This window comes from Cicer arietinum, chromosome 5 (genome assembly GCF_000331145.2).
Source record: "Cicer arietinum cultivar CDC Frontier isolate Library 1 chromosome 5, Cicar.CDCFrontier_v2.0, whole genome shotgun sequence".
NCBI classification, from domain to species: domain Eukaryota; kingdom Viridiplantae; phylum Streptophyta; class Magnoliopsida; order Fabales; family Fabaceae; genus Cicer; species Cicer arietinum.
The window spans coordinates 15,014,920-15,027,468 of record NC_021164.2 but is presented as its reverse complement, the minus strand read 5'-3'; the positions used below and the strand labels follow the sequence as shown (position 1 = coordinate 15,027,468).

At 29.5% G+C, this 12,549-nt stretch overlaps 1 protein-coding gene across 1 annotated transcript; it reads right to left on the bottom strand.

The window, feature by feature from the left end:
* Positions 1-3,791: 3,791 nt before the first annotated feature.
* LOC101514763 (uncharacterized) lies at positions 3,792-7,767 on the bottom strand. The gene is made up of 3 exons (XM_004514420.4): positions 7,620-7,767; positions 7,419-7,456; positions 3,792-4,044 (listed from the first exon to the last, which is right to left on the bottom strand). Exons 1-3 carry the CDS (start codon positions 7,690-7,692, stop codon positions 3,940-3,942), a joined length of 216 nt encoding a protein of 71 aa, XP_004514477.1. The 5' UTR covers positions 7,693-7,767; the 3' UTR covers positions 3,792-3,939.
* Positions 7,768-12,549: the final 4,782 nt, after the last annotated feature.

The window sequence follows — 12,549 nt, the reverse complement described above, 5'->3', positions numbered from 1 at the left end:
TGGGAGGGGGGGTTTACCTTACTTGTTATTTTTTAATAATAAGAAAAATTATTCATAAAAAATGGGGAGATTGTTAGAATTAAGTTGGTTTGAAGAACCATGACTATCAATTTTTTTTTATCATAACAAAATTATTTTGTGGGAAGAATTTGTTTAAGTTTGCAGACTCTCTAATATATATATTTTAGAAGACTTTGTGATGGATCATCTGTCTTAGAAAGAAAGAAATATTCAAATCAGGGTAATGCTCTGTGACTCTGATAATTGTACTTATTGTCTAATTCTGATCAACATCTTCTCAACACGCCTTAGCTGAACTTGCTTAATGTAAGCTTACTATGATACTTATGCGTTAAAAATCTGGCAACAATCAACACTCTCAAAGTCAACAATCTACAAGTCAATCATTTAAGCCCAAAACTTTGAAGACGTTAACAACTCAACATACGTTGCTCATCAAAGTTATATTTATCCACTGATGGATCATCCTTTGATATCTCTGTCGGTTTTATCAAGATACACTTAATTGATTCTGAAGACAAATATGGACAAGTATTGAATGTTGATTCAATTTTTTTGAAGATTGATACAATCCATATTTTACATACAAAATTTATGCAAATCACTGCAATGGTCAGAAAGTCTAATTGCTATAGAAGTTCTCTATGTAAAGGCGTGTGATCATCAGTGCAACACAGAACATGATAATACTCGAGTTCACAAAAACTCCAAACATACAATAACCATGAGAAAATATGTACTTTCTAAAAAAACTCCTTTAGATTCTGAGTGTATACCTTTGTAAATTCACCTTTGAGAGCTTTTCAGAAATACCTAAAACCACTTCCTTGTAACCAAGTCCAGTAATGTCATCTATCTTCAACTACTTGACTATACTAAGCTAGAATATTGAAAAGACTTGAGCACAATTAGTTCGACTAGTAATGTTTCAGTGGACTTGTGATAAATTAGTTGATTTAGTAGATTAAATCATTTAGAGTGAAAAGATTTGACGTAGCTACGTTGTTGTTGGTGAATCAAAATAAAATAGTTGTGTTTCTCTTCTCTATCTCTTTACTTTATTTTGCTTTGTGTTGCTCTTCAATAAGTATTTGTTTTTTAAAAGAAGATTTTATAATTACATAACACAATTCAAACCTCTTTTCTTATATTTTTCACTCTTCAACATATTCTATACACATATACTTTATGTGAATAACAATAATCATATCCATTTTTTGTAGTGTTTATAGGTTTTTATGTTTAATTTGTTATGTACACTATGTCGTTAGAAACTCTACTTAACTTTTGTATTCTATTTTTGTAATTTATATCTGATGTTTTCACATTCATCATAATGTAATTAATTTTTTATCTCAGTTATGCTCACATTATATGTTGGATTTATTTTTGTGATGTTGTGTTTGATTGTGTATATTGTAACGTGTCCACTTTTTTCGAGATACACATTCGCATATATTTTGTGAAGTAATTCAGACACTTTAAGAATGATATAATAAAATATAGGCTTAATTGCAGTTTTGGTCTCCGTATTTTAGCTGAATCGCAAAAGTATTCCCTCCATTTTATTTCTCCTCAGTTTTGGTCTCCAAACAGAATTTTGTTCCAAAACTTGATAAAATTTCATTTTTTTCAAGTCACACCACACCATTTATAATCATAGATTTCATGTACAATTTTTGCACTATGAGATCTTGAGGCATGAGGTGATTTAAATAAACACAAAAAAAATGAAACTTCATTAAGTTTTGAACCAAAATTCTGTTTGGGGACCAAAACTGGGAGAAATAAAATGGAAGACTACTTTTGCAATTCACCTAAAATAGGAGGACCATAACTGCAATTAAGCCTAAAATATAATATTTAGAAAGGAGCCACCCCAAATCAATGAAGTCGTGAAACAGGTAGTAGTAAGTCATACGTTGAAGATTAAAAAAAACCATTACTGCTCAAGCGTCCCTTTGCAAAGTATTGTGACGTTTAATAAAAATAAAAACCATTAGTTGAAAGAATAAGAGAGATCTAAATAAAATTATAACTATTTATCAACGTAGGATAACACAACATATTGAAAAACTATTTACACAATTGTATTGTGACTCGTGAGTGCATTATGTGTGCTCTTATTTAGAAAATAGTTTGAAAACAAGGAGCAATTTTTGGATATTGATGCATGGTTTCAAAATAAATAAATCTTAAAACATGGATGAGAAGGTAGCGAAAGGTTACTAAAAGGAGGATTTTATGACAAAGATGGTGGTAGAGAGTAGAGTAAACATTGTAGTCTCCGCAGAGGATAAGAGATATCCCAAAATAGTAAAAGAGAACAAAGGTCGAGTGAGAAAAGTAAAAGATAAAAAATAATAATAATAAACCTTAACTGCTAAAGGTTAAGGGTATCAATATATTTTGGAGTTAAAATAATGGACATTTGTGTCTTCTTACGACTAATGGTTGCTAACTTAGTACCGTGGCTTTAACGGTGTGTAAAATATCTGATTAATTATATTAATAAATTGAATTGTTCTGTATCTAAAAAAATCAAATTAATTAAATGGTTAATAAATTGAATCACATATTTAAAATAATTCAGTTAGTCAAATTTAATTCAAAATTCCATTTAACAAATTGAATTTTTTCTAATCTCAATTAAAAATTTTCGAGCAAAAATTGAAAACATTTTTTTCGTAAAATATTTTTAAAAAATTATCGAAACTTTTTTGTTGTAATTTTTTTTATCGAGAAAATTTTTATATTTATTTTTCTCAAATAAATTTGTCAAAAGAATTTTGAATTTTATTTTTAAATAATCGAAATTTATCTCAACAAATTTTTATCGGGAAAATGTTGACATCTAATTTCCTCAAAAAGAAAAATCAAAAACTTTTTTTCTTAAAAAGAATCAAAATTTTCTTTTCAAAAGAATTTCAGAATTATTGTTTCTGAAAAACTAATTTGGAATCTATTTTAACTAAATACTTGTTTAAAATATTAAACTAATTTATATTTATAAACCAGTTTATGACTACACTAAACTTGATTTAAATATTATTTTTAAAAGCTAAATCAAATCATTGATGTGATTCAATTCAATTTAATTGTTACACTATAAACACCCCTTCGAGTCTGCACTCTTGTGTCAGAACTATAGAAGTGTATTTATGAGCACTTTTAAGAACTCACATGTGCTCGTGCGAGGCAATCACGACCTAGAGTTACGTGCAACTTCTCTTGATCACACTATTGAGGAGTATCTCCCTCGCATCAAGTTACTCATCTATTTTCTTGCTTCCGTTGTTGATTTGGTTCCATCACAAGAACACGTCGATGTTATATAAACTCTTGAATAGCATCATTAATAATGAACGTATTACTATATCCAATCTCCGATCCCTCTTGACAGAGATCCTCAATTTGATCAATGATCCATCCTAGATCATTCATATCCGTAATATCTATCATCTATCGTATGACAAATTCTTGCGTTGTTGCTCTTCCTCGTTTAGGCCACTCTAATGACTTGTCTGGACCATTTTAGATAATCGTCCATCTCTTTTGTGTCTATCTTTGTTTTGTTTCATCAAACAAAAAATTGTACAACACATTAACATAATTGTGTTTTCTCATTTTGTTCTTCCTTACTATTTTGAAAAAAAAAATACTGACCTTAGTGTCAAAATTAACATAATTATTACACCATCAATACTTAAAAAAAAATCTAATTAATTGCACTGCTGAATAAAAGTCTAACATAATTATTACCCAGCAAATAAAAGTCTAAAATTTATTGCAGAAAAAATAATGCAGCAGCATAATAGTTTAGTTTGGTGACACGCAAGACTACACCGTATAAGGTTAACAACGCAACAATTAAAGAAAACTCATCACCATGACTGCACAATCTTAATACAAGAGAAACTAGTGAGAACGTATTAAAGTTCCTGCTGCAAGGAACAAGCTAAATACAGCTGCACTTCCTAGAGTGGTCTGTCCAATATGCCTAATCTTAAGGAATCCCGGAACCTGCAAGATTTCAATATCAAAGCTGAGTATCATAATATCCAGTAAAATGTCTCATGGATGGAACATGTATCTGTGTCCAGGCTATAGATATTACAAGAATACTTAAAGATTAGATGCAAATCTGAAAAGAATTACAAGAAACTAATGTTTTAAAAGCCAAACCGGCGAGACCTCCAGGTCACCGTTAAACATCTTTAAACCACTTGAACTGAGACAACCATGGTCCAGCTTTTCAAATAACAGAACCGTAGACAGTGTCAGTTAAGGGATTAACCGCTTGAACTATCTGGTTTAGTTTGATTTTTAAAACATTGAAAGAAACTAAAAGAATTTAGTCATAACCTACTTAAATATTAAATCATAAGTTTAATGAAGAGATCACATTCAGCTAACTACAACATGGAAATGGTATTCGTGAGTAGGTTATCCTTGTCTTTTCTTCCAGATTGTAAATGATGATAAATAATGACTGGTTTGTTTTGAATACATTTTGTGATGTATGTGAATCAGAATTTCGAATCTTTTTTCCTTTCTTTATTTCAATGGAAGTATGTGAAGCAGAGAATTAATGTCATCTTATACGTAATTTTATCTATTATATAACCTCAGTGCCAGTTGATGTTTCACAGTTGTCGCATAAACACACATGGATATTACATATAACCTAATGAAGTGTTTTAATATACCACCATCCATTATATTTAAGCTTCTTGGTTTAGTTACAATGTTTCTTCTGCTCTGGCCCCCAAGTTAGTGCTGTGTTATAGTTATTGCTTCTTAGGAAAGATAAGCTTCCAAGTCAAAACAAGGTTTTTCTTGATCCCACATGAAAATCATACAAGCAATGAGATAGAATTTGCAAAAATAAAAAATCCAAATCACAAGACAAGGGATGCATCAGAAACAAGCACTAAAATAAATGGCAACAGTTGCAACATATGAAATTCCCATATAACCCACTAATTCTATAGTCGTCTATCAAGTGACGTGTTTTTGGACCCCCAAGATATTTTTAGGGTTAGGGCTGAGTTCACCTATGGGTCAGCCCACTCATTTTTCTTTTTTATGATAATTTTGTTTATCACTTTATCTCCCTGAAAACCAAAGCTTACTTAACTCTTCCTTTTCCTTTCTTTTCTTACACTTCTACAGCAATCAGACATGGTAGCTACTGCATTTTGAATGGAAAGAACCGAGAATGATATTGGAGGAATACATTTGAGAACGAGATCAATTACATAAAGCTCTAAGATTTTTTTTCTGATCATCATTCCACAAACACGGTCTAGTAAAAAAGTAAAATGAACTGTCGAACCGTCATTTAGTAAAGAGGACTGCAGAGATGACAACCTGAGCACCCACTCAATCATGGCCCACAGATGGGGCCCATTGTGTTTTTGGCCATATCTCCTCTTTCCTCTGCTAAGCATCATATCAATCAATCATCTTATAGAAAAATGGATAGTAGAATTCCAGGCAGAAGCTAGATGTTTAAGGGCCAAATATCTCATTTATTCATTTTCAACTTGGTAATGGAGATTAATGTGACATCCTTACAAGATGATAAATCATATAGGATATTTAGTATATTACGTTGTATCTTTAAATAAATTTATACTTTCAATCCCATATTTATTTAGCAATCTATAATTAGGTCTTTGCTAGAGACCATATGTAACTAGAAAAGGGAGATGAAGGGTGTTCACACCTGCAATTAGGAATTAAAGCAGGGATGAGGAGTTAGTAAGGAGTAAGGCCAGTTGTTTATTGATTGATTGAGAGAGAATGGAAGGCCTAAGGCGAGTCTAGTTCTGTCAAACACATCCAGGAGTCTGTATCATCTTGTATCCACATTTCCTCGGCTCTTTTCTTGTATCTCTCCAACACAGGCAAAGAGACAGAGGGTTCTATCAATGAATCTTTCAATTTTACCTATATTGTAATCCACTTCACTGTTCTAAGTGTGTAGAATAATTAGTAATATCTATGACTATGAATGGTAAATATCTGTTTTCCAAAGTTTCCCTTAGTTTGCTTGAACTATTTGAACAGTCATGTTTGTTAGAGATGGGTTATTTAACCCTGACATTAAATTGTGGCTACTCAGTCAGTCCCCAACTATTCATTGATTACACTTAAGGAATCTATTCAGCTATCAACAAATCAAATAATATTTGCTTTCTACCAAAGAAAGCCTAGCCACCGAGATATAGACATGTCTGATGTCTAAGAAGAAATACAAAACTTAAGTTCTTTTATTGTGGGTTCTACCAATTGATATGTTTCCACAAATAACTGAAATTCAATTTCTTGATCGGTATCTTCTATTTTTGGTTTCTTTCTTCTTTCTCCTATCCTTTTTCTGATTCCAACCAATCAAATTCCTAATCAGACCTGTTCACTTAATCAGAAACCTAAAATAATTGGCAGGGGTGGGAGAGTTAGGGAGTGGAGTCATAAGGAGGTCGCAGGTTTGATTCTCACCATCACCAAAATACTAACAATGTTAACAATACTAATTACTAATATTTGCTGGATTAAAAAAAACAAACCTAAAGTAACTAATTACTAACATTGGCTGGATTAAAAAAAAATCCTAAATTATTCTCCAAGATAGTTTCCCACATTACAATTAGACACATTCATTTATTTGTGGGCTCCCTTCACATTCAAAGCCCTTGAAAAATCCTTCAGACCATATATCAAGTGTTAAAGTATAATGATCATCATCCTTTGTTACTACTTACTGGATACCAAACAACTACCCATCAGGCTAAACTTAAGTCTTAAGGCTTACTTCTACATCCAATCAGAGGGAAGAAATATTGAGTGATCTTAGACCCTAGCTGCAGTCGAATACTTCAAGCTTTGGCAGTGATGTAAACTCAGTAAAGTTTGAACAGATCATATACACTTTTATGCTAATGTACAAATTACAATATTGATATTAATATCTATCAATCATCCTTGAGCACCATCCACCAGGACTTATCTTTTATCTTTAAAATTCTTTCATTTAGCCCTAATTTTTACTTCTTGAAGTTCGAAGCGTTAAAACAAACAGTAAGAAATTAAGAATCCAAACTCTTCTTTACCAGGCTACAATACAATTACAATTACAATCAGTAATACATTTGATTTATTAATGATTCAGCTTTGAAACCTAAACCTACACCAATATGATTTGCATCACACAACATAATTACCTTACTTCTTTATTCTCCATTAATTAAAAAAGTAATTCTAATGGAGAATTTCAAATTCAAACAAAGCAAAGAAAACTCCAACACTACACAAAAAAATCATTTGCCTTTCCCAATTCAGTTATTCAATAATCAATGAAATAAAAATAAACATGGAATTCAAATACATACCTTATACCTAATTGCATCATAAGTTCCATATACGGCACCTGCATGCAAACAAGATCGAAATTCCAAAATAAGTTACAACGTTAACCTAAAAACAGAATGAAAGTTGTGACATGTTTGATTCGGTGAAAAGGACGCAACAACTAAGCTAACTCTGTTTGTAGCGGCGTAGCAAAAAGGAGAATAAGGATGAAAATAACTCACCAACGGCGCCGCCGATAGCACCGCCAACGGCGGCTCCGGTTGCCACGCGAGCGAGTACGCTGTCTCTTTTCATTCTAAATTTCTTCACTAAGTTGTCTTTTCTTTCGATAGTGTTTTTATAAACGTTCTTTTATTCCATTTTATTTTTAGGTTTAATCATTTTTGAGGGAGTATTTGGTTCTGTGATTATCATAATTGATTTTGATAAAATTAATTTGATAGTTAAAGTAAATTAAATATAAATTAATTTATATTTAGATATATATCTATATAAAAATAATTTTTATAAATTCGAATTGTTTGAATGTATTTACCACATTTTTTTTTTATAGATAAGTTGATATAATGAAAGCTTTTGCGTTATATATTAATTATTCTCTCAGTTTTAAAATAATTGAGTTATTTAATTATATATTAAAAAAATTGTATAAATGACATAGAATACTATTTTACAAAATTATCTTTATTATATATTGGAATATTATCATTATCATAAATATATAGTAAAGAATATTGCATTAAAAATTATGTAAATAATATTAATTAAATTATACAATTGAAAAAAGTGAGTTGTAAATTGAAATGGACAATTATTTTGAGATAGATGAGTATAACTTTTTTTCGCTTATATAAAAATAAATATGCACTATCAATATAAATAATTTATGTATCGTTATATCACTTCATTATATTTTAGTTTAATGGTATAATAAAAGAGAATAGATAATTTTCATTTATTTATTACAAATGTAAAATAAACTTACACGAACAATATATATATATATATATATATATATATATAACTGTTTTAACAAAAAATAGAAAAGACATAATATTTTTTTTAAAGAGAAGTTGTAGTTTTTTTCTACTTATAGTCTATTTTATTCACTTTATATTTTTTTTATATACTATACCCTTATTTTTTTCATGTTATAATATTTTTTAATTTATGTTAGAATTTTGTAGCTCAATAATCTTATATAAAAAGTCAAATAGATTGTCTTCTTCAAACTAGAGACAAGCTCTCTTTTGGATAAATCAACAAATAAGCTTATAACTTATAAGCTCTATTTGATAACACTAATTTATGAGCTTATAGTTCATAGTATTTTTTTTATTAGAAGATTCAAGTAGCTTATGAGTTTATAACTTATCATTTTCTTTCTTCTAATTTTATCTTTATTATTGTAACTAAAGACTTTTCTAATCTATTTGGTTTAAAATGTTTCCTTACCCTTACTCTATTAACCAAAAACATAAAAGGTACATAGCATAATGCTAAAATTGACGAGAGAGAAGCATCCAAGACGATTGTCAATCTACTTGGTTTAAAATGTTTCCTTCTTGACTAGAGTACTCTCCAACTATTCATGAAACTTATTGTTTGCCATGTTATCTCTTTAGTAAAAAAATCAATTGGTCGTCCTGGGTTAAATGCATTTATTAGACAATGATTGAAAGCATAGAAAAAAGTAAACTCAAGAAATAATTGTGCATTTCTCATCTATATTGAAGACAACATTTGTTCGCCACATAATAATGCAATGAAAGTTTGTCAAGATTTGTTGAATCAACCTCGACACATCAAAAACATTATCAATATTAAAAGTTCAAAGAAAATCTATAAGAACCATTTACGTCTCAAGACTCTATTGATACAATTCGTTGGCTAATATTTCAAGCATGTGTTTTTAGAGGCCATGATGAAACAACATATTCAAAAAAGAGAAGTAACTTTCTCGAGATGATTAAACTTTTTAGCATCATACAATGAAAATGTAGCTTGAGTTGTGTTAGAAAATGCTCCATATAATTGAAAATATACATCTCATCAAATTCAAAATGAAATCTTACATATTTTTATTAGAAAAGTGAGAAGTCACATTCGTGAAGAAATAAGAGATTCTAAATTTTGTACAATTGTTGATGAATTACATGATGCATAAAAAAGAAGAGCAAATGACTATTGTTATGAGGTTTGTAGATAAAAGCGGTCATGTAAAAGAACAATTTATAGATCTTGTGCATGTGAAGGACACTACAGCTGCCACTCTTAAAAGAGATTTATATGTTGTTCTATTTCAGCATGATATTGATATTAGCAATATTTGTTGCCAAGGATATGATGGCACTAGTAACATGAGAGGGGAATGAAATGAATTACAAGCATTATTTCTTAGTGACAATGCTTATGATTATTATGTGCATTGTTTTGCTCATAGATTACAACTTGTTTTGGTTTCTACTTCAAGAGAAGTTATTCTAATTCATAAAAAAAAATCAATTTTAGGTTTCATTGTTAATATTATGTGTTCTTCTAGTAAATATCCTGATGAATTACAAGATGTTGAATTAGATGAAATGTCTAAACTTCTAGAGCTTGGTGAATTTGAAATTGGTAAAGGAAAAAATCAGATGGACACTTTAAAAATAATTGGAGATATTCATTGGAGCTCACATTTTCAATCTATTTGTAGTATGTTGAAATTGTATAATGCTTCATGTTCAATTCTTCAAAATATTATAATTGAGGGATCAACTTATTCTCAAAGGGGGATGCTAATGTTGCATATGATTTTTTGAGTTCATATTGATTTTACATATAATGAAAGCGATTATGGGAATTACTAACAATCTATATCAAGCTTTGCAACAACAATCTCAATATATACTTAATGTTATGCAATTAGTCTGTACTACTAAAAATTCGATACAAAACTTAAGAGATGATGGTTGACAAGATTTATTGAAGGGTATGATATTATTTTGTGAGGAACATGACATTGATGTTCCTGATTTTAGGGCGATCTAGGCATCATAAATATCATATCACAACATAACATTATTTTAGAGTGAACATATTTCCAGTTACCGTAGACAAGCAATTGCGAGAATTAAACAATATGTCTAGTGAACAAACTACAAAGCTTTTAACATTAACTTTTGCTTTACTTCCTAAGGATGCTTATAAAGCTTTTAACATTGATGATATATGCACCCTTGTGGATACATTTTATCCCTCATATTTTAGTGAGTAAGAGAAGATTGGTTTCAGGTTTCAACTTCAACATTTTATTTTAGATGCTACTAGCCATCCAGATTTGAAGAACTTATCTAGTATGCATGAATTGAGTCAATCATTGGCAAAAACAATAAAGTTGGATACATATTACTTGATTGATTGTTTAATATGTCTTGCCTTAAATCTTTCAGTTTCTACAACTGCAACAAAAATATCATTTTTAACAATGAAGATCATCAAAACAAAGTTGCATAATAAAATGCAAGATGAATTTTTGACAGACAATTTGATCATTTATATTGAAAAAAAAATAGCTAATAACTTCTATTCTAATTCAATTATTGATGAGTTCAAGAATTTGAAGAAAAGAAAAACACTACCTTAACTGGATATATATTTTTGTATTGTACTATGTACTTTTTCTTTAATGATTTTTAGCATTTCGTATTTGATACAGTTAGTCATTTTTGTCGTCTTCACTATATTATATTTATTTATCCTATATTTCTATATTTCAATGAATTTTTTATCCTATATTTCTATGTTCAAATTTTGAAACCTCAAAATTTATTCTCAATACCAAATTTTTATTTCTGCATACTTAAAAGTGATTAGCATTACCCTTTAAAATATTCATCCAACAATTAATCCAAAAACGAATTCATCAAACAAATTTTATATTTACATAAATTAACTATATTAATAATCTATTAAAACACATAACATCTCTCATATGTATCACGAAAGTAATTTATAATTGAATTTATACTTACCTTTTTAGCAATTCTCCTTTCAATGTATAACCACTTTTATTAATTGTTTATTTACTCAATTGTATTGTTAATAATAAAAAAAATATTCGCATTCATAAAAATAAAAATAGCATGCATTCATAAAAATAAAAATAGCATAAAAAGCTGCCAAAATATTTCTCTCATACTTGTTTGGTTGTTCCTATATTAGTTGATGAATATAGGATAATGTGTGGTTGTGGCCAACTATTGTTCCTATTTACTTGGACATACTTATTTGGTTCAAGTGTTGTTTTCGGTTGGAGAAATGCACCTTAAAACGTCATTTTTAAGTTAGATTCCAAGGTGGTGCTGGATTATTTCAATAATCCAAAGTCTGATTTATCCAATTTCATGTTTATTTTACAAAATTCTATTCAAATTATGTCAAAACGCATTGGTAGAATTTTTTAGGAGACAAATTATTGGAACATAGACTATGTTATGTTACTATCTGAATTTAAAAATTATTGAAGTCTTGGATTTGAAAACTCACATATTGAGTAATTTTCAACTCTATAAATATTAAAATCGTACATTTGATAGAAAACATATGTAAGTTTACTTCCATTACTATATAAAGAGTGTCAATCTCTTGTGAAAAGTACACCAAAGTTGAATGCATTTTCCAACTTTCTCTTTTCTCCCTTTTCTATTATGCTCGACTTAATTCCAAGTCACTTCTCCCTTTTCTTTATGCCCCTTCGATATTTTAGAACGGTTTTGTACCATTGTCCCTTTGATATTTTAGAGCGGTTTTGTACCATAGTCCCTTCGATTTTTAGAGCGGCTAGTTATGTCGTAGTTCCGTCGATTTTTGAGTGGTCCTAATACCACTATTCTTTTAGAGTAGTTTTTATGCCGTAGTCTCATCGAATTTTTAGTGGTCATAATATCACTATGAGTGGTTTTTGTGTTGTAGTCTTTTAGAGCGATTTTTTGTGTCGTATTCATTTTGAGTGGTCATAATACCATATTGCGAGTGACTTTAATTGTCATATTGAAAGTGACTTTAATTGTCATATTGAATGTGTAATTATAGAATAATTTTCTACGGTGTAGTAGAACTCCGATACAATTTGTCTGAGTTATTTTATCTTGGGGACTTCGTGGTTGA